The sequence below is a fragment of the Rhinoderma darwinii genome, chromosome 1 (assembly GCF_050947455.1).
Source record: "Rhinoderma darwinii isolate aRhiDar2 chromosome 1, aRhiDar2.hap1, whole genome shotgun sequence".
NCBI classification, from domain to species: domain Eukaryota; kingdom Metazoa; phylum Chordata; class Amphibia; order Anura; family Rhinodermatidae; genus Rhinoderma; species Rhinoderma darwinii.
The window spans coordinates 166,449,691-166,473,166 of NC_134687.1; the positions used below are offsets into that span (position 1 = coordinate 166,449,691).

General features: G+C 41.0%; 1 protein-coding gene across 12 annotated transcripts in view; it reads right to left on the minus strand.

Annotated features, from left to right (window-relative positions):
• The window catches only part of CAMK2D (calcium/calmodulin dependent protein kinase II delta), a 265,790-nt gene that overhangs the window by 159,112 nt on the left and 83,202 nt on the right, over positions 1-23,476 (minus strand). For all 12 annotated transcript variants that reach the window (XM_075860580.1, XM_075860576.1, XM_075860572.1 and 9 more), the window contains exon 3: positions 1,330-1,389. In XM_075860580.1, the coding sequence (XP_075716695.1) occupies positions 1,330-1,389 (60 nt within the window). The remainder of the gene's footprint in view (positions 1-1,329; positions 1,390-23,476) is intronic.

Genomic DNA, 23,476 nt, shown 5'->3' on the forward strand with positions numbered 1-23,476 from the left:
TTCAGGGTTTACAGTATATACACACTTTAAGATTACATTGCTATCAATTCTAGTTTTGTGACTTTGTGCCTCTAATATGCATTTATTAAAACTATTTTCTGTTCGTTCTTCAAACTGCATTTATTGTAATCTTCTGTATTCCATTTCACACAACAGGGCTCCATGACTTTAAAACATAATAAAAAGCTGGCTCAATAACAATGGAAATACAAGAATACAAGATGCTATTTTTACTGTGAGGTTTCCCAAAGTTGCTGCCAATAAAATGATGATTTCATTCAACACATGAAGAATACAGTTTACTATTGCAAAAATCAAACTAGTAACGAAGATGGAGCAGATGGCTGCTACACCCGATGCTGCGGGCGAATGTAAATTGGCACTATGGTTGTTGAGTTACACCTCTAGCCAAATACACTCCTTGTCTGCTAGCCAGATACATTTGTCGGTTTACTATAAAAATGGAAAAGACAGGGTTAATCCAAGACTAAACAAGTATGCTTTCACATAATGAACTGGGTAAACTTTCCTACATTCTAACTCTAAATCGATATCCAATCTCAACATAGGCCACATGCATTTAATGGACATCTTTTCCCATTTGATCAAACAGGAACTTTGGAGTTCATACTGCCGCTTATTGGATATGATAGAATACATGGATTGGGCTTCCCAACTAATAATTCTATGATGTATGGGTTATTTAGATAAAGAATGTGTTAAAGTGCACAAATCATTTAGTATATAACCAAGTGCAGAAATATACATTGTAATACTAGAAGGTCAGGCTGGCCATAGTGTGCATCTGGAGCCATTTGTGGCCTTGAATGCCTCTTGACTTCTCAATTGAGTCAAGAGGCAAACTAGTGTCTAGGATTCAGGTCCAGGTTACTCTACCCCTCAGGATTGGTCTGTGACCACCTCTGCTGGGAGAGATGGAGCGGTCTGTGGTCAGTGACAGCATTCAGCTCCATGCGTTTGGCACTGGGTGGAAACAGCTGAAGGGCAGAAAGTAAAAACCGGAGACCAGAGGAGATTTTCTAGACCAGGGTTTTGTCCAGCCCTGGAGTAATGTATTGTACACAGCAGGATGAAAATGGGCCAGCAATACTAGGCAACGAACGGGAATGTGGTTATAATCTCTAGATTTTACAAGATACCCTTTTGATAATGCATCAGAAATATCACGTTCAGCTGTGTATTGATTTCCTAAAACTATTTATTCCTTCTAAGATTGCATTACATTGATTTGTCTCCCTAATATAATTCTCAATGCAACTGCGATGTCAAGCACTAAAATAGATGGAAATTAACACTCCATCGACTTACCAATATTAGGATGCTTCAGTAAGCGACAGATCCTTGCTTCACGTTCCAATTTCTGGTGATCTGAAATGGGAAAAAAAAAAAGAATGAATTATCTAAGATGAACTCACCCCAAGTGTTCCAGACAATGATCTAGCCATATATAACAAGATCCAAATTCTCCATATTGGGATCATTCTTATGAGAAAGTAAATTAAACTTGGACTTCTGTTTTAGTGGATGTATATGTGAGTGGATGCCTTTTAACGGTTTTCAGATTCACTCAAACAGAAAAACGTTGCACCTATAACAATCATGCAATTGCAGACCACACACAATAAAGTTATAAATAAGTCACCTTGACCGGTTATTCACTTATAGATACTTTATTTCTAAAATGAGCAACAATAACACCAAGTAATACAGCAACTGTGAGAACAGCAGTACTACCAGGTGAGTTATTTAACCCCTTTAGTACGCAGCCTGTTTTGGCCTTGTGGACACAGATGATTTTTTTCAAATCTGACTTGTCGCTTAATGTGGTAGTAACTCCGGAATGCTTTTACCTATCCAAGCAATTCAGAGATTGTTTTCTTGTGACATATTGTACTTTAAGGTAGTGAAAAAAATTGTCGATAAATTCAATATTTAATTGTGAAAAAATTCACATTTTAGAGAAAATTTGCAAAAATTTGAATTTTTCTAAGTTTAAACGTATCTACTTGTAAAACAGATAGTAATACCACACAAAATGGTTACTAGTTAACATTGCCCATATGTCTACTTTATGTTTGCATCGTTATTTTCACGTCCTTTTATTTTTCTAGGACGTTACAAGGCTTAGAACTTTGAGGCTCTGTCCCCAGATTATAAGTGCCCTATCTCTTACATAATCTTATCGGCGCTGTAATGTAGATAACAGTGTTTTTTATTTTGAAAAACGATCATTTTTGACAAAGTTATGAACAATTTTAGATTTATTCTAATTAGCTTCTTAATAGACAACTGGGTGTGTTTTTACTTTTTTACCAACTGGGCGTTGTGAAGAGAAGTGTATGACGCTGACCAATCAGGCTGGATTCACATGAGCATGTTCGGTCCGTAAAGGACGGAACGTAAGTGGGTGATGTGAAGATCAGCCTCATACACTTCTCATTGTTCCAGCCCAGCATGATCCACAGCACAGTGTGAATGTGCAGTGAAAGAAGCTGGGCTGGAACAATGAGAAGTGTATGAGGCTGATTGGTCACTGATTGGTCAGCGTCATACACTCCTCTGTACAACACCCAGTTGGTAAAAAGTAAAAAACGCCCAGTTGTCTATTAAGAAACGAATTAGCATAAATCTAAAATTGCTCATAACTTGCTCAAAAATGATCGTTTTTCAAAATAAAAACCACTGCTGTTATCTACATTACATCGCCGATCAGATTATGTAGGAGATAATAATCACTTGTAATCTGGTGACAGAGCCTCTTTAGCAGCAATTTCTCCCATTTTCAAGAACATTCCAAAAGGCTATTTTTTCAGGGACCAGTTCGGAGAGGTGGCTTTGAGGGCCTTACATATTAGAAACCCCCAATAAGTCACCCCATTTTGAAAACTGCACCCCCTCAAAATATTCACAACAGCATTCATAAAGTACTTTCACCCTTTAGGCGTTTCACAGGAATTAAAGCAATGTAGAGGTGAAATTTACAAATTCAATTTTTTTTGCTGAAATTAATTTGTAATACATTTTTTTCTATAACACAGAAGGTTTTACCAGAGAAACACACCTCAATATTTATTGCCCAGAATCTGCAGTTTTTAGAAATATCCAACATGTGGCCCTAGTGCGGTAATGGACTGAAGCTGCAGCCTCGGAATCAAAGGAGCACCTAGTGGATTTTGGGGCCTCCTTTTTTAGAATATATTTTAGGCACCATGTCAGGTTTGAAGAGGTCTTGTGGTGCCTCAACAATCGAAACCCCCAGAAGTGACCCCATTTTGGAAACTACACCCCTGAAGGCATTTTTCTAGGAGTATAGTTAGCATTTTGGCCACACAGGTTTTTTTTTTTCATTTTTACAAGGAATAAAAGGAAAAAAAGCACCCCAACATTTGTAAACCAAATTCTCCCGATTATGGCAATACAGCATATGTGATCATAAACTGATGTTTGGACCCACAGCAGGGCTCAGAAGGGAAGCAGCGTCTTTTGGATTTTGGAGCGCAGATTTTGCTGGAATGGTTTTTGTTGCCATGTCGCATTTGCAACGCCCTGGAGGGACCAAACCAGTGGAAACCCCCCAAAAGTGACCCCCACTTTGGAAACTACACCCCTCAAGGAATTTTTCTAGGGGTATAGTTAGCATTTTGACCCTAAGGTTTTTTTGTAGAATTTGGCCGTGAAAATTAATATCAACATTTTTTGTCCACTAAAATGTGGAATTTTTTAATTTTCACAAAGGATAAGAGAAAAACAAACATTTGAAAAGCAATTTCTCCCAATCACGGCAATACCCCATATGTGGTCATAAATGTTTTTTTTTATTAGAAATTAATTAACTTTTTCAGGACTGATCCTTTTTTGCTTTTTCATTTTAGTTTTTCACTCCCCGCTTTTCAAGAGCCATAACATTTTTCTTTTTCTATCAATAGAGTGATGTGAGGGCTTATTTATTGCAGGAGGAGTTGTAGTTTCTATTGACACCATTTAAAGTACCATATAATGTACTGGGAAACTGAATAAAAATTATTTGTGGGCTGAATTTGGAAAAAACGGATTCCTCCATTGTTTTTGTGGTTTTAAAAGTGACAGACAACTTAATTTTATTCTGCGACTCAATACGATTATGGCGATACCAAATTTATATAGTTTTTTTTTTTATATTTTACTACTTTTACAAAGAAAAGACTATTTGTTTAACAAAACATTTTTCTCCTATGATCACATTCTGAGGCATAACTTATTTTTTGGTAGATTGAGCGGTCTGGGGGCTTATTTTTGGCGGGACGAGCTGTAGCTTTTATTGGTACCATTTTATGGTACATACAACTTCTTGATCACTTTTTTTTTTTTAGAGCGAAGGTGACCAAAAAACAGCGATTTTGGCGGTTTAAATTCTATTTCTTACGGCGTTCACCGTGCACAAAAAATTAAGTTTTACTTTATTCTGCAAGTCGGTACAATTACAGCGATACCATATGTACGGTATATATGTTTGTTTGTTTTTTAGCGTTTGCACAATAAAATCATATTTTTATAGAATTATTTATTTTTTGTGTCGCCATATAGTCTGAGAGCCATAACGTTTTTTTATTTTTCAGTCAAAAAGGGCTTGTTTTTTGTGGGACGGGTGTTCGTTTTTATTGGTATTTTGGGGTACATGCGACTTTTTGATCACTTTTTATTCTATATCTTGGGAGGGGTGATGACCAAAAAATAGCGATGCTGGCATCGTTTTTCATTTATTTTTTTTGTGGTGTTCGCCGTGCGGGAAAAATAACATTACCATTTTATAGTTTGGGTCGTTACGAACGCGGCGATACTGAATGTGTACTTTTTCTTTTTTAAAAGGTTTTCATTTTTTTTCCCCAATAATAAATTTCCTTATTACAGGAAAAAACCAACCTTTTATTTTTACACTTTTATAAAACATTTTTATTAACTTTTTACACTTTCTTTTTTGACCTGCAGCACTGATCGCTGCTAGAATACATTACACGATCTAGTAGTGTAATGTATTCTAACTGTCAGGGAGTGTGACGTCATGCGTCCTCATATGCTTCCATACATGGCAGCCACAGAGGCCGTTGTCTGGCCTCCCGTCGCCATGGCAAACCCCACGATTGCATGGGGGCTGCCGATGTGCTACCAACCCCCTAAATGCGGTGATCACAATCAATCGCCGCATTTAAGGGGTTAATTGCCTAAATCAGTGGTGATGAGCCGCTAATCGGCAACACTGGAGTGTCAGCTGTCGTGGACAACTGACCTCCCAGTTTCCGATGCACAACTGGGAATGACAGCGACTTCCTGTCACTCTGACAGGAAGCCTGTCAGGACCAACCGATCGCCGCATTTAAGGGGTTAATTGCCTAAATCAGTGGTGATGAGCCGCTAATCGGCAACACTGGAGTGTCAGCTGTCGTGGACAACTGACCTCCCAGTTTCCGATGCACAACTGGGAATGACAGCGACTTCCTGTCACTCTGACAGGAAGCCTGTCAGGACCAACCGATCGCCGCATTTAAGGGGTTAATTACCGAAATCAGCGGCAAAGGACCTCTGGCCGGCAAGAGCTGAGTGTCAGCTGTCGGAGACAGCTGACCTCCCGGTTCCCGATGCACACAGTCACCGACCGTGTACACTGGGAACGACTCAGTGGGAAGTACATCCACGTGTGGGAAGTAACTTCCCGCGACGACGTATAGTTACTGAGTGGTGTGGCTAGGGGTTAAAAGGGGTTCTATACTAAAGCCCATGTAAGCAGGTTTATATTTACTGCCACTGGCACAGATGCCACTATAAACTCTACCTATTCCATCTCATATGCTCCTGTTTAATGGCTCACAATGTGAACAGGTGTTACTGGATATAACAAAAGCAAGTACTCTTTGGGCTTGTCCACACAGCGGAATTTCTGCGTATTTTCCGACCGGAAATATGCAACAGAATACAATAGCAGCAAATTGGATGAGATTTAACAAGTCTCATCCAAATGCTGCATAAAAATTCAGACCAGAAATTGACCTGCGGTGCATATTTTTCGTACCGCAGCATGTCAATTACTACTGCGGAAAGTAGACACCATCTCCCAGGATTGAGAAGAACGCAGTAAAAAAACACAGGTAATGGTGCGTTTTTTCCACAGCGTAAGGTCTGCTACTTTCAACAGGAATTGCTGCAGAAATTTTCTGCAGCAATTCCTTTACATGTGGATAAGACCTTTAACCAGGCAAATCCTTTAAAGCTCTAGTACGTAAGGGTCTAGGTCCAGGGAAAGGCTGTCCATCCAAGTTAGACTGGTCTATGGAGCATAGACAGCTTTAGATGATAAACCTACTTATACATAACATTAGTCAAGTTTTAGTCAACTGCAGCAAACTGTCAGACGATACGAACACCCACAATCCCTTTTCAAGCTACTTTACTGGAAGTAAGGCCCTCTTCACACGGCCATAATCACGGTCTGTGATTATGGGCACGGATGGCCGCGGACTGTCAGCCACATTTGCGGGCCGTGCTCCCATTACAAAGTATGGGAGCACGGTCCGTAAATTCAGAGAATAGGACATGTCTTATTTTTCCCATATACAGGAAGGCGTCGATGGGCCATAGAAATTAATGGATCAGTATTCTGATCTGCAATTACGGATCCATAATTACTGATCAAAATTATGATCGTGTGCATGGGGCCTAAACGGGTGTTGCCTTTAATGTGAATAATACGCAATGACTGAACGTCATTCATTTACATAGCAGCTTTCCAAATTTCTATGTCATAGATTTCTGGAACATAGTTATCCAATCTGTGGGAGACGATACTAGCTATAGCTTCCCATTTTATGAACGATCTACCAGTGGTGTAACTTGCTAGGAGGTAGAACAAAAACTACTAAGATATGCAAAGGCTGATGTTATGTTAGAAATAATGGCTGCAAAATGTGCAAAAGAGGAATTGTTACTAAGCAGGGACAAGGGACAATCTATTCAGCTCAGGACAAGCATAAAATGAGAATATTCCCTTTCACACGGAAACAAAGCATTACTAAAATGATTGTGGAAGTAGTTCTTAGTTCTCCTTAACTTGTTATACACACACCGCACTTCACGCATCTTAGCTGTAATCTTAAAATTACTACTTGTTCTGTACCGTCCAGTAGTAATATAATGGCGCCATAGGACATACAGTACATCTACGCATTATGCCAAGGTTCTTATTAAGTTATAAAGTCTTATATAGGAAAATCAGGAACTACTTATCCTTACAATCCCACTGTGTTACATGAAAAATGAAGAAAAAAGGGTGTATATTGTACAACACACACAGTGAAACCTCTGAGACAAACCTCTAAAATTGCAGTGAAAAATGGTCTTCTGGAGAGGTGGTCCTCAAGAAAAGGACCAATATACATAGAATATAAAGAAGTTGAAAACCAGTCACATATAAATCTGGTCTCAATTAGGAAGTGGTATTCTCAAAGATGTGGTAATTTGGAGAGGATTCACTTTAGGGTACGGTCCCTAAAGCGGCGTCCGCATGGCGCTGCAAATGCCAACAAAATGGTGCGGACGTTGGGCACCCCAAATAAGCAGGCTTTTTGCCGCACGAATACACAGAGCCCTTACAATGCTTTGTATGCCTTTGTTGTGTACATTAAGAAATACATTACTGTATAGAAGCAAATCTTCCACCAAATTAGTCTATGCAAATAACATGCAGGAAAAAAAGGTTTATTAAGGTCAGTATGCTAAATTCTCTGGTTTTATATGAAAAAAAAAAAAAGAGAAAGGATTTGGTTAAAGACTTGCATTTGAAGAGGCAATAATCCCTTTTGTGAATGAAATGTTATGAATGAATTGTTCTAATCGCCATCTGCTTTGTGACGTGATAAAAATAAAACGATGACAGACTGCACAGATCAAACTCTTCCACACAACTGCACTAAACTTCTGACCAAAGGACATTATGAGTCACCTTAGAATCCCTCCATACTTTGATGCAGACCCATCTGTCAATTCATTTCTTGCATGTAAGCAAACTAGATCCAGCAAATCCATTCAAGGGCTATGGGCTGTATTTAGCCTTCCAATTACTAGAGCATCTACGTGGCATTAATCTATACCCTTGATACTGATCTTAGATTGGCATTTATATTAAAGTGGGTTCATTAACAGAAACATTAGATGCATCTCTACTCCGAATCGCACAAAGCGTACGGTCCCACATCCGCATGCAGCAGAAACCCCACGCCAATGGCCGCATGATTTTGCCAGTAATACTTAAGGATACCTAAAATTATGATATCATTAAAAGTACTTGAACAGCTAAGCTGGAAATGGACATATTGGAAAGGTTCAATAATTTCCCTAGACCAAGTGAATTTCAATTTATTAGAGAAGTTTCGCCAGTGTTATTTTTTTATAGTGGCCCCTGTTTGTAATGTACAGCCGGTAAAAAGTAGGACAGGTCATCCTCTTACCACACTGAGGGGCCGATCCCTGCAGCATCTGCTGTGTGGACCGGAAGTCTCTTTCACTATGCATTCCAATAAGACTTAGGACTTATTCACACGACCGTGTTTTTCATCCGTAATTACGGACTATAATTATGGCCCCATTAATTTCTACGGGCTACGAACACCTTTCAGTATCTTTATGGATGGATGTCCGTTCCGTAGAAATGATCCGTAAAACATAGAACATGTACTATTCATGCCCGTAATATTGGCACGCACTCCCCATAGAAGTCTATGGCCACTTCCGTAATTACGGACGGCTACAGATGTGCACCCGTAGCCGTCCGTAATTATGGAAGCGTTGCTAGGCGACACCAGGTTTGCAAATGTTGCACATCATTTGTGGTTTTCATTTTGCGGATCCGTATATACAGATGCACTACGGATCGTATTTGCGGATGGATGAGGATACGGTCATGTGCATAGGGCCTTAATGTGAGTCTCATAGGAATGCACAGTGACAGACTTCCGTTCCACACAGCAGACTCTGTAGGAATGTGCTGGTTACAGTGCTGTCACTTAACAGAATTGCGGCCGGGATATTTCGGCAACAAAAGTGCCCGGTAAGAGGATGACGTTTCACTGAGTGTACTTTACAAACGGGGGGCCACAATAAAAAAAAATTTAAAAAAAGAAATCACTGGAGTGTAATTATTCTGTAAAAATGTTGATACCAAGTTATACACAAGGGGGGGGGGGGGTCAAGACAATAGGTCTTCTCAAAACCTGTATTTTTAATAGTTGTAAGTAAATCTTAAACATTGTGGGAAATTTATTAAAGTTAGACCGTATAAAACTAAACCAGAAGGCAGAAACTGCGCCAGATTTTCCCCAGTGGCACACACTGGATGATAAATTTGGAGCATCTTTTCTCTTCCTTTTGCCACCTAATGGCTGGCATACTGAACATCAATATTTTGCGCCAAAGAAAAAATGGACGCGGTAAACAAATCTGGTGCATTTTAGGACTATTATTAATCACCTGCCTTTACTAGACACTTTTCAAAACAGTCTAGGAAGGGTCAAATAGGGTCTAAAACACAGGCACACTCCATATTCTTGATTGGCGAAATTTGAGCCAGAATTCTGATTAGTAAATCTATCCTACTGCGTTAAAGGGGTTATGTGGGGACCAAAAATTATTAGCAGTGTACTCACTGCAGTATGTGATGCACTCGCGAATATACATTCAGGTCCCCCGTCACACTGATTCTAAGATTTTCATTTGCCGGGGGACTGGAAGTCTCGTTGCACATGACGATACGACTCAGTCATGTGACTGGCCCCGCTATACTCTATGTACAGGCAGGTGCAGTAGTATAGCGATTACATAGAGAACAGCAGGGTCAGTCACGTGACGAAGAGTCGTAGACTAGACTTCTGGTTCCCGGCAGCGCTATAAAAATCTATGAAGATCCCAGAATCAGCGCGACGGGGGAACAGAATGTATATTAGCAGTGTACTCATGTACTGCAGTGAGTACACTGCTAATAATTTTTGGTCCCTGCATAACCACTTTGTGCAGGGCCTAATAAAATTGGAACATCTCACTCCATCGCGCTTTCGTTTAAGACTGGAGTATAAGATGTCAGTCTTATTAAATTTCCCAAATTATGACTTGATCTTCCTTGTGGGGAAATTTAGCCCAAAGCCAAGGCAGCAGGGGTGCTGCAGAACTGCTCCCCCTGCAGGGTCTGTGCTGAGGTAACATTGGTCGTTCTGCAGTCCTGCACCTAGTATTAGCGTAGGGACCAATTGAAAAAACAAAAAAGCCGCCGTGATGTTACAAGAAGGCTTAAACAGTTTGATCAAAATGAGGATTATAAACCTAATGTTCATTTCTGTCTACCAGCAGAAATGTTCTTTTTTTTTCCTTTTCTTTAAGAAGATGGAGAAAAACATCTAATCCATCAATGCACCCCCTTATTAATCAGAGGTAGTTACCGTGCTCATTTTTAGACATTTGTTGTAAGGCTTTTATGTACTTTACAATAACAACTGAGACACTAATTCTCAAGAGGATCCAATAACTCAGAGCCAAATAATGCTCACTATTTCAGTTATATAGTATGGCAGGCTGAAGGATTTCCACATGCAATCCACATGACTGCCATGAAATACCGGTAAACACTGCAGAAGGAAATCTTTCTTGAAATGATTCAGCGAGCATTTGCCCTAGAGTGAATGCAATGAAAGTGAGAATGGCGTGCTAAGAATAGAGAACATGAGAGGTACAGAAAATGAAGTCAGATGACGGCACTTCAGACGTATTGATCTCCGCAGCATTGTTCCCTTCTCAGGGGACAGTGGTGTTTTCTGATGGCAGTATGTGGCAAGCAGCAGGAAGATTTCAGGGCATAGAGAAGGCCTACAACCCGATTTCCAATTAAACTAGAACTACAGACACTCTGCACTATTATTAAGTGGTACTGAGCTTTTTTTATTTTTGAGACATGAAGCTAAATAAATTATATTTCATGTGATTCGTAGCTCTACACAGATGATCGGTTTTGTAGCAAACAAAAGGGGAATTGTGTTATTAATGGCTAAATATTTTAGCAAAAACCTACGTTTGAGAGTCTTTTTGACTTGTCCGCGGCCATCTAGTCAGTAGAGGTTTGTGAGGTTAGATCACAACCACAAGGAAGATGCATTTTCCTGAAAGCCCAGTACTCAAGACGGCACAATACAACAATTGGTATTCATTACATGTTTTCTTTCACTTTATAACCCGAAACTTCAGTCTACTGAATAAAGATGCCCCATAAATAACACATTTCATGTTGTTGTTGCTACTTACTCCCTAATGGCGAGGAGAATTTTGTACACAGTGCTAAGTCTCTGGTATCCACATTGGGAATATACACTGTTCCCTGGTGACCTGCTTTTATACAGTTTACGGTTATACAATGGTATATACAATGTCTATGCTATATATACACACAATGATATATTCATGCCTTGCTTCTAATCAGGCTTAGGGCCTGTTCACATTAGCATTCGGATTCCGTTGATGGGTTCCGTTAGACCTTTCCATCAGGGGAACCCATCAATGGAAAGGCAAACGGAAACCATAACTTACGTTTACATTAGCATTGATTTCAATGGTATGCTTCTGTTGCTAATGTTTTCCATTTGTCTCTGTTCTGTTAGCTTTCAAGTTTTTTTTAGCAGAAACAATCGCGCAGTTGACTAAGCGATTGGTTCCGCCGAAAAAGTGAAAACCTTACGGAATGGAGACAAACGGAAACCATTAGCAACAGAAGCATACCATTGAAATCAATGCTAATGTAAACGCTGCGTGGGAAGCCAGCCTTAACCCCTTAATGACCGGGCCTGAAAAGACCTTAACCGGTTAAGGACTAGGCTGTTTTACAGCTAAATGACCAGCGCAAATTTCACAATTTTGCTATGCGCTTCTTTAGATGACTATAACTCTGTAGGTGAATAAAGTTCATCTTTGAATTTTACACTTTTTAAAGGACAGATAGGGCTTTGTTTTAGTGGCATTTGTCAGTATATATCATTTTTATTTTTTTCTCTAAAGTGGGCAAAATTGGAAAAAAATGCAAGAATTTAGCAAATGCGTCAGTTTAGGCTAGCATTTTTCACACACGGTATAGTCCACGGACAAAATTCATCTCCTTTCACTTCTCCCGTGCATGGGGATACCAAATATGTGTGCCTTATTCACTGTGCGGGCATGTGCCAGGGCTTGGCATAAAAGGAGGCTTTTTGGCCTTTTCAGTCCAGGAATTTTGCATTTGATTTTATAGCCGCATACTGTTTTCTGGGGGGCCTAATGCTGCTGAAACATTAGAAACACCCCATAAATGACTTCATTCACACAAGTAGACCCCACAAGGTTTCCTTCAAGGGGTTTATCATATTTTTAGACAGTCCAGTTTTCTTCTGAAAGTTTCTTGAATAAGATGGATCAAAATAAAATCAGCACTTTAGCAAATGCGTCAGTTTATGCTAGTATTTTTCACACACGGTATAGACCACGGCCAAAATTCATCTCCTTTCACGTTCTTCCACTTCTCCCGTGCATGGGGATACCAAATATGTGTGCCTTATTCACTGTGCGGGCATGTGCCAGGGCTTGGCATAAAAGGAGGCTTTTTGGCCTTTTCGGTCCAGGAATTTTGCATTTGATTTTATAGCCGCATACTGTTTTCTGGGGGGCCTAATGCTGCTGAAACATTAGAAACACCCCATAAATGACTTCATTCACACAAGTAGACCCCACAAGGTTTCCTTCAAGGGGTTTATCATATTTTTAGACAGTCCAGTTTTCTTCTGAAAGTTTCTTGAATAAGATGGATCAAAATAAAATTAGCAATTTTTTAGCAAATGCGTCAGTTTATACCAGCATTTTTCACACACGGCATAGACCAGGGCCAAAATTAATCTCCTTTCACATTCTGCCACTTCTCCCGTGCACGGGGATACCAAATATGTGGCCTTATTTATCACATAGAGATGTAGGAGGGCGGAGGATAGAAGAAGATTATTTCACATATCGCTTTTTTTCAAAGCTGGTTTTACAAAACTCAACAGAGTTTCTATAACACTTCCAAAATATCTGCTCTTGAAGCAGAAATCCCAAAATATTCATCTAGGGGTATAATGGGAATTTATTTTTTGGGGTTTTCTAAAATAAGACATTTCAGGTTAATGCAAATGGAGCTCTCCAGCAGATGAACTTTAGAAAACATCAAACATGACATCCACCCCCCACCCATTCCCTCCCTCACCCTTGGAGTAAAATCATGGGAAAAATAAAAACGTAATGTAGGGCAAATATATTTTCAACAAATTAACTAAAATCTAATAATTCAGAACAGTGTGGTATTTTTTAAAACATGGCTCAATGCACAGGCCTGGTTGCGAGGGACATGAGGGACAGAAATATCGGGAATCTTTGCGGTGCCCGTCTTTTCTGCAGACGCGGCACTTTTTCTGGGGGTTGCTTCTGGTTGCTGTTGGGGGAATCCGACTGATGAAGTGTCTTTCAGTCAGTTGCGTGACATCCTCAGACTGGGGGCATTCTCGGGTGTCCTGAACATCAAAAATAAGGCCTTCAATAATTTTTTCCTGGAAATCCAGGTATGTGTCTCTGCCTCTGTTTTTTTTATACAGCACAAATGAGTTGTGGATTGCCACCTGTAACAAATAAATGGCCACTTTTTTGTACCAGGTTTTAGTTTTGCGTTTTACTAAATAGGGCTGTAAAACCTGGTCGCTTAAATCCACCCCCCCATGTACTTGTTATATTCGGACACGCTCACTGGTTTGTGCTTGTCCGATGTTGCCCCTCTTTCCCTCAATGCCACTGTTCCTGCGGTATGAATCGTGCTTAGCACATACACGTCTTTGCGATCCCTGAACTTGACCGCCAGCAATTCTTCAGATGCATAAGCACAGGAGTCCCCCTTTACCATGCGCTTCCCCACTAATTGCTGTGGAAAACCAATTCGGTTTTTGCGCATGGTACCACATGCCCCAGTCCTTGCAGCATGCAAATGCCTAAACAGGGGCACACTCGAATAAAAATTATCACAGTACAGGTGGTACCCCTTGTGAAGCAGAGGCTGCATTATCTCCCACACGATCTTACTGCTGGTGGAAAGATCAGGGGGGCATCCAGGAACATTTATTGTGCGGTCCCGCCCTTCATAAATCCTGAAGGCGGTGGTATATCCTGACCCGCTTTCACACAATTTGTAGAGCTTAACGCCATATCTTGCCCTTTTGGAAGGTAGATATTGGCGAAAGCTAAGTCTGCCATGAAAGTTGAGGAGGGATTCGTCCACACTTACATTCTGCTCAGGGGTGTAGAGTTGCAGAAATAAATTATTCAGGGAATTTATTAGCGGTCTTATTTTGAACAACCGATCCCGGTTTGCATCGGTACTTGGGGGGGCCTGTGCGTTGTCATTGAAGTGGAGGAACCTCATTATTGTCTCATAACGAGACCTGGGCATTACTGCAGAATATACTGGGGTGGCTTGGGCGGGTCTTGTTGACCAGTAAGACCTAATGGAGGGCTTTTTGACAATACCCATATTTAGGGTGAGCCCCAAAAAATTTTTTTAATTCCTGCAAATTGGTGGGCGTCCAATCTCTGGCATGGGTGGATGAAGGTTTCTGCCTTATATATTGCGTGGCATATAAATTTGTTTCGTGGACAATCTGATTTAGGATGTCGTCCGTTATAAATAAATGGAAGTAATCCATTTGGACAAAATTTGTATTGTCCACGGTTATGCCAGGAGTGGCCGTAAATCCGTGGATTCTAGGCCCAAAAGATGGGGCAGGTGCCCATACAAGAGCCTGGACTGGAGGGACCAGGCTGTCCCGTGCTACAGCGCTACTTGGCCCTGCGCTTTCATGTTCTGCAGTTTCGACTGCATCAGGGACAACGTCCCCTGAAGATGAACCTGAAGTGACGCTGTCATCGTCACTACCTAAAACAGGTTCCATCTCGGACGCCATCTCTGATGCGGTCTCCGACTCAGACCACAGCATGGCGTATGCCTCCTCGGCGCTAAACAACTTCCTCGCCATAACGTAACTAACACTAACACTAACTAAACAAATTTTTTTTTTTTTATTTTTTTTTTATATAAAACACACAAACTAACTGCTATATATATCTACACTACCGCTAACAAAAAAATAAACCGCTATTGCTATATATATTATATATATGTGGATATATATATAATTATATACTCCCTACCTGCCTATTCTAATAGAATAAAAGAAAGAAAGGTAGATAGATAGAAAAAAAGATAGATGGATAGATAGATTGTATAGATAGATAGAAATCTATCTATACAGAGAATGTTTTAGTGTAACTGTATTTTTTTTCACTGTAATCTTCTGGCAGCAATTCTCCCAAGTCTCTTCTTCTCCTCAAACTGAAACAATGTTTGAGGAGAAGAAAAGAGGCAGGAGATTTACTGCCAGAAAAGTCAAAATAAAACAAATGTGGTCGCTGTGATAGGTTTTCACAGCGACCACATGTTCAGGGACCATCAGATTGGTCCCTGATACTCTGCCCAGTGCCCAGAGCTGTTGGTAACAGCGAGGGCACAGGGCTGTGTGCACGCGATCGCGTGCACACTGTTTTCTATGCAGAAATGCATGTGATCGCTGTGATTGGTTGTCACAGCGATCACATGTTCAGGGGCCAAAAGATTGACCCCTGACATTCTGCCCAGTGCCCATGGCTGTTAGCAACAGCCAGGGCATAGAGCTGTGTGCACGCGATCCCGCGTGCACAGTCTCTGAAGTGCGGCCGTATATATACTATACGCCGGACTTTAGAGACCCTGACCGCTGGCCGTATATTTACGGCCAGCGGTCTGGAACCTGTTCATGACCAGCTAAATTTTTCTGTTTTTGCCTCTCTGCGTTTCAGCAGCCATAACTTTTTTATTTTTTCATTGACGTGGCTGTATGAGGCCTTGTTTTATGCGAGAGAAATAGTATTTTTTTTTTCCCCACAGTTTGGGGGTAAAAAAATTTTTTTTTACGGCGTGAATATAGGAAAAAGCGATTCTCGGAATAGTTTTTTTTGTTTATTTTTTATCCCGTTCACGTTTCACGCTAAATAACCCATTAGATTAATTCTTCAGGTTATTACGGTCGTGTAGATACCTAATATGCGTAGGTTTTGTTTTTATTTAGTGTAGGGGCAATAAAATTTATTTAATGCAAAATAAAGACTCTTTTTGGGACTTTTTTTATTTATTTATTTGTTTTGTTACTTTTTTTTTTTTAATCCCATCAAGGGATAACTTTATTTGTAACTTTATTTTTTACTTGTAATGTATTAGCATACTTCTGTACGCTAATACATTACACTGTGTCACTATGACACAGGCTGCTGATCGGGCAGCACGTAGTGTGCCCGAACAGCAGGCACATGGAACAGACAGCCCTGGGGTCCTTTGTAGGTCCCCAGGGCTGACTGCAGAGGGATTCCCCATTGTTTGATCGCATCACTGAAATCCCGGTGATGCGATCAAAGAGGGGAATTCCCTTTGATCATGCCGCGGTCACGGACCGCGGTAATCAAAGGGTTAAACAGCTGGGGTCCGAATGTTTGCCGACCCCAGCTGTGTTCAGGAGGCTGCTCTAAGATCAGGAGCTGTTAGTAACAGCTCCTGCTTAGAGAATGAGTGCTCACACGAGCGCTCATCAGCCTGATCTGCAGCAACGCCAAAAGACGTCTCTGTAGACTAAGCACCTGCACCGCCTGACAGTGGGCGGTCGGGAAGGTATTAATACGGCCCTTTTTGCCAGCCCTATGTCAGCAATGTGAGGCGATTCTGGTGAGATTTTCCTTTTAGGCCATATCATATATACTGTATGTTTTCTATGCTGTTCACCGTATGGGTTAAAAAAAAAAAAAAAAAAAAAAAAAAACTTCCAACATATATAGTTCAGGCCGTTCGGGTCAGTTTACACGTTGCATCAATAACACAGCGGAATTAGTTGCTGAAAATCCGCAGCATAATACAGTAGCGGAAAAATGGATGAGATAGAACAAATCTCATCCACACGCTGCGTAAATAGTGAGTAGAAGAACTGCTCAGAAATTGGAATGCGTGGCAGAGATTTATTCCGCAGCATGTCAATTTTACTTGTGTAAACACTGCTTATTTGTTGCAGGTTTCCCCATTGAATTCAATGGGGAGGTAAAACCCACAACAAATAGTGACAGGGTTCCTTCCTTTTCCCTGTTATTTCACCCTGAATAGCCCCTCTGTAAATTGGAAACTGAGGGCATGCGTGGAAGAAATATACCAGGCAGAAATGTTGGTAGACATCCTCCCTCAGTGAAGTAGGAAGTACAACTAACTTTTATTGAACAAAGTTTACAAAAAAAATCTTCTCTGTAGGAAGGTGGGACGTGCTTAAGCCCCATTGGTTCTATTCAGCTGTGAGTTCATCTGTACACTCCTCTTGCATTCCAGGGGCGGTGTCTTCCATAGGCGTGTTCCTTATGCAGACTGCATCTTGTTCCAGCTAAATGCTCAGCAGTTTCCACAGCGGACATTACGGGCGAAGAACTGTACAGTTTGGTGCGGTTTTTCGCCCGAAATTCCCTGCGTCCACCAGATACCGCGGCCTGGTACCAAATGATCTGCAGCCCGGTAGTTGGGGGATCAACAGTCTAGTCCCCTAGGGCAGTGATCACCCCCTCCCTCTAACCATTTAGATCCTGTGGTCACTATTGACTGTGGCATTTAAAAGGCGAAATGGCTAGGGTCGGATTGCTCTCTAATCTCAGCCGATGTAGCACAGTGTCAGTTGTAATATACAGCAGACATCCATGGCCAATGGCGCGGACTCTGCCAATAAGCCAGCACCATATATAAAACAGGATGCGCGAGCCCTTTGGTGGCAGCACCATATACATGTTGATAAGGGGTTAAAGAGAATGTGGGAAAATTGGTAATATACTAGTAAAGGCCTTTTACATGGGCGATTATTATGTAAAATATAGTAAAATCAAGTAAAAGTTTGCAATCATTGGTCAGTGTAAACACCATCAGCGAGAAATTGCTCGCTTGTCATTGATCTAATCTTTTATGATAGCCTAAAAGTTGTCGTTTGTCAGCATTATATCCCCTCGTGTAAACAGGCATCTGCTAGTCATTAGCAGAGGAGACAGGAGGAAAGACATGTCAAATGACGCTAATTTACCAATTTAACTTACATGTAAGAAGGACCCTTAGAGTAATAGCCAAAGTTTGACAATTATGTAATTCTTCGAGATTTTGCAGAACACATTTATGAAAGCGTGGCAACAAAAAGCGCCACCATATTGGTAGTCAGCTTTGAATTTGCTTCCCAACTATTGAGCACTAATAATCATTTTCTCAGCATGTTCCACCAATATAAAAGGGACAATTTACCAAGACGCTAATTCAAAGGTGACAACCAATATAAAGCCAGGATCACACACACAGTTTTGATGCAGTTTGAGCCAAACGGAAAGAAAGGTATAAAGAAAGGACTGACATATATATCTCCTTTCTTGTGTCTCCACTTCTGGCTTTGGCTCAAAAAACTGGGCCAAAAACTGCATCAAAACAGTGTGTGATCCTTGCCTAACTGCACTTCCGGTTGTTGCTTTTGCATGAATGGCCTCCACAACTGAATAGAAACATGTCAATATATGCAAGTAAAGAAAACAAATTAAGTACTGGCCTAATTATATGGCCAATTCTAAATTTTGCGTCGGAAATGGCATATAAAAAGTTTTCCCATTCAATAAATTTCTTACCTATCCACAGGATTCCTCAACCTGTTAAATTATCAGACCAGCTGGATACCACCGTAGCATTGGCGTTGCAGCGTCAATGTTTACATTCCAGCAGTATGGCATTACTAAGTAAAGGCCCTTTTACACTGGCCAATTATCGGGCAAACGAGCGTTCACAGAACGCTCGTTCCCGATAATTGCCCTGTGTAAACAGGGCAGTGATCAGCAGATGAATGAGCAAACACTCGTTGATCAGCTGATCGTATCGTTTTAAATGCTCCAAATATTATCGTGGTCGTAAACAGGGAGACGTGCTGCCGACATGATAGAAATGTATGGGGTCGAGCGATCGGAGTAACGAGTGCTTGTCCCTATGCTAGCCCCCTGTGAAAGGAGCAAACGAGCGCCGATCAACGAGCTGTCTCATTGATCGGCGCTTGCTGCACCGGCCAAAATAAAAGTACCTTAACCTCTTCCCGCTGCAGCCAGTTTTGACCTTCCTGACAGCCTCATCTTTCAAATCTTATTTTACATATGTCACTTTATGTGGTAATAACTTTGGAATATTTTTACCTATCCAAGCGATTCGGAGACTGTTTTCTTGTGACACATTGGACATTATGGTAGTGGTAAAATTTGGTCGATACATTTAGTATTTAATTGTGAAAAACACCAAAATATAGCGAAAAATTTCAAAAATGTGCATTTTTATACATTTAATTGCATCTGCTTGTAAGCCAGATAGTAATACCACACAAAATAGTTACTAATTAACATTCCCCATATGTCTACTTTATGTTTGCATCGTTTTTAGATCAACCTTTTATTTTTCTAGGACGTTACACGGCTTATAAATGTAGCATAAATTTCTCACATTTTCAATAGGGTATTTTATCAGGGACCAGTTCAGTTCTTAAAGAGACTGTCACCACATTATAAGTGCCCTATCTCCTACATAAGGAGATGGGCGCTGTAATGTAGGCGACAGTAATGCTTTTTACTTAAAAAACCGATCTTTTTTCACAACGTTAGGAGCGATTTTGGTTTATGCTAATGAGCTTTCTTAATGCCCAAGTGGGCGTATTTTTACTTTCGACCAAGTGGGCGTTGTACAGAGGAGTGCATGACGCTGACCAATCGGCATCATGCACTCCTCTCCATTCATTTACACTGCACTAGCGATATAGATATATCGCTATGTGCAGCCTCATACACAAGCCCTAACATTACTACAGTGTCCTGATAATGAATACACATGACCATCCAGCCTGGACGTCATGTGTACTCAGAATCCTGACACTTCTGAATCTTTTCTGTGAGATTCCAGCAACGGATACGAAATCTCGCGAGATCACGGATCTAAACGAGATTTGATTTTACTTGCCGGAATCTCACAAAAAAAGAGTCAGAAGTGTCAGGATTCTGAGTACACATGACGTCCAGGCTGGCTGGTCATGTGTATTCATTATCAGGACACTGTAGTAATGTTAGGGCTTGTGTATGAGGCTGCACATAGCGATATATCTATATCGCTAGTGCAGTGTAAATGAATGGAGAGGAGTGCATGATGCCGATTGGTCAGAGTCATACACTCCTCTGTACAACGCCCACTTGGTCGAAAGTAAAAGTACGCCCACTTGGGCATTAAGAAAGCTCATTAGCATAAACCAAAATCGCTCCTAACGTTGTGAAAAAAGATCGTTTTTTTAAATAAAAAGCATTACTGTCACCTACATTACAGTGCCCATCTCCTTATATAGGAGACAGGGAACTTATAATGTGGTGACAGTCTCTTTAAGTGGCTTTGAGGGCCCTATATATTAGAAACCCCCATAAATCACCCCATTTTAAAAACTGCACCCCCTCAAAGTATTCAAAACAGCATTTAGAAAGTTTCTTAACCCATTAGGTGTTTCACAGGAATTAAAGCAAAGTAGGGGCGGATTTACACGAACGTGATGTACGTCCGTGCAATGCGCTTGATTTTCACGCGCCTCGCACGGACCTATATTACTCTATGGGGCCGTCCAGACAGTCTGATTATTACGCAGCGGGTGTCCGCTGCATAAAACTCACGACATGTCCTATATTTCTGCGTTTCTCGCGCATCACACACCCATTGAAGTCAATGGGTGAGTGAAAATCATGTGCACCACACGGAAGCACTTCTGTGGGACGCGCGTGATTCGCGCAACAGCAGTAAAAAGTATGAATGGAATCAGAAAAGCACCACGTTCTTTTCTGGTTACAAACATACAGAGTGTCAATGATGGCGGCTGCGTGAAAATCACGCAGCCGCGCATCATATGGTGATGACACACGGAGCTGTTAAGTGCCTTTTGCGCGCGAAAAACGCACACGCTCGTGTAAATCCAGCCTAAAATTGAGATTTACAAAAAAAAATTTTTTTAAGAAATTCATTTTAAATCCAATTTTTTTTTAGTAACAAGATTTTACCAGAGAAATATAGCTAAAAATTAAGTACCCAGATAATGTACTTTTTAGAAATATCTCAAATGTGGCCCTAGTGTGCTAATTGAGTGAAGCACCGGCCTTAGACACAACGGAGCACCTAGTAGATTTTGGGGCCTTCTTTTTATTAGATTATATTTTAGGCACCATGTCAGGTTTGTTGAGGTGTTGTCGTACCAAAACAAAGGAAACACCCTAAAAAATGCCCCATTTTGGAAACTACACCCACAAGGAATGTATCTAGGTGTGTAGTGAGCATTTTGACCCCACAGGTGTTTCATAGATTTTATTAGAATTAGGCTGTGAAAACGGGAATTTTTTTTTTCTGCCAATAAAAAACTTATTTTCCCATTTCCACAAGGACTAAAGGAGAAAAAGCACCCCTACATGTGTAAAACAATTTCTCTCGTGTACAGCAATACACCATATGTGGTCATAAATGGTTGTTTGGACATACAGCAGGGCTCAGAAGGGAAGGAGCACCATTTGAATTTTGGAGCTCAAATTTTGCTGGAATGGTTTGTGGAGGCCATGTCGCATTTGCAAAACCCCTGAGGGGCCAAGACACTGGAAACCCTCACAAGTGACCCCATTTGGGGAACTACACCCCTCAGTGAGCATTTTGACCCCACAGATTAATGCAGAAATTATTGGAAATAGGCCGTGAAAATGAAAATCTAAATTTTTTTCCAATAAAATGTAGGCTTAACAAATTTTTTTAAAATTACCACAAGAACTAAAAGAAAAAGCCCCATAACATTTGTAAAGCAATTTCTCCCGAGTATGGCAATGCCCCTTATGCAGTCATAAACTGCTGTTTGGACAGACAATAGGGCCCAGAAGGGTAGGAGGGCCATTTGGCTTTTGGAATGGTTTCTGGGCGGCATGCCGCATTTGCTGAGCCCATGTAATACTAGTACAGTGAAAACACCCCAAAGGTGATTCCATTTGGGAAACTACACTCCTGAGGAATCATCTAAGGGTATAGTGAGAATTTTGACCCTAAAAGGTTTTTTGCTGAATTAGACCTTATTCACGCGACAGGGTTTCCCGGCCGTTCATAAAACGTCCGTCACACGGCCGCAGTGGGAACAATAGACCCCTAATGGGGATATTCACACGACCGATTTTTTGACGGCCCGGGAAACCATATATGGACACAGTGACGTCAGGCACTTCTGAAGCGGAATCCCCAACCCTGTGGCCGGTGTCTCAAATCCAGGAGAAGTCCCTGACTTCACTGTCCATATATGGACTGTGAAGTCAGGGACTTCTCCTGGAACGGTGGCGTTATCTACAGACAGGTAAGGGGGGGGGGGTGCCATCTATGGGTGGGGTGCTGTGTAGAACTACCTACGGGGGGCTGTGCGGCACTGCCTACGGGGGCTGTGCGGCAGTATCTACAGAGGGAAGTGTGTGGCAAAAAATGTACAAATGAAATTCATCCGATTTTAAAACGGACAGGGAAAAAAAACGAATGCAGAACGGGTCAAAATCGGCCGTAAAAAATTGCAACACGGCCCGGAATAGCATCGGAACGGATGCAAAACGGCAGTTTTTATCGGCCAACACTCGGACCCTGTCGTGTGAATAGAGACTTCATTAGAACGAAGATGTGAAAATGAAAAATGTTATTTTTTTCCAATAATATGTTTGTCTATTCACAAGGAATAGCCCCCCCCCCCCCCAACATTTGTAAAGCAATGTCTCCCAAGTATGGTAATATCCCATATGTGGTTATATACGGATGTTTGGACATATGGGAGTGGTATTTTATTTTTGGAGCGTAGATTTTGCTGGAATGGTTTGTGGACGCCATGTCACATTTGAAAAACCCCATATGTACCAAAAAAAAAAAAAAGAAGAAGACGAAGAAGTGACCCCATTTTAGAAACCCTAAAGGCATTTATCAAGGGGCGAAGTGAGCATTTAGACCCCACAGGTGTTTTTCAGAAATAAAGGGGTTATCCGGGGGACCAAAAATTGAATTGCAATAATATATTTATGTGAAACTAAGTAACTTACTAATATACTTTAATTAAAAATTCTGTGCTAAAAATGGCGCAGTTCAAACCTCTTGAATTATTCAGGAAGTGCTGGAGCTTTTCTAAAAGTGATGACGCTCCGACACGGCCCCACATGACTGAGCTCTTGCTTCATGTGCTGTTCGTGAACATGACCGCAA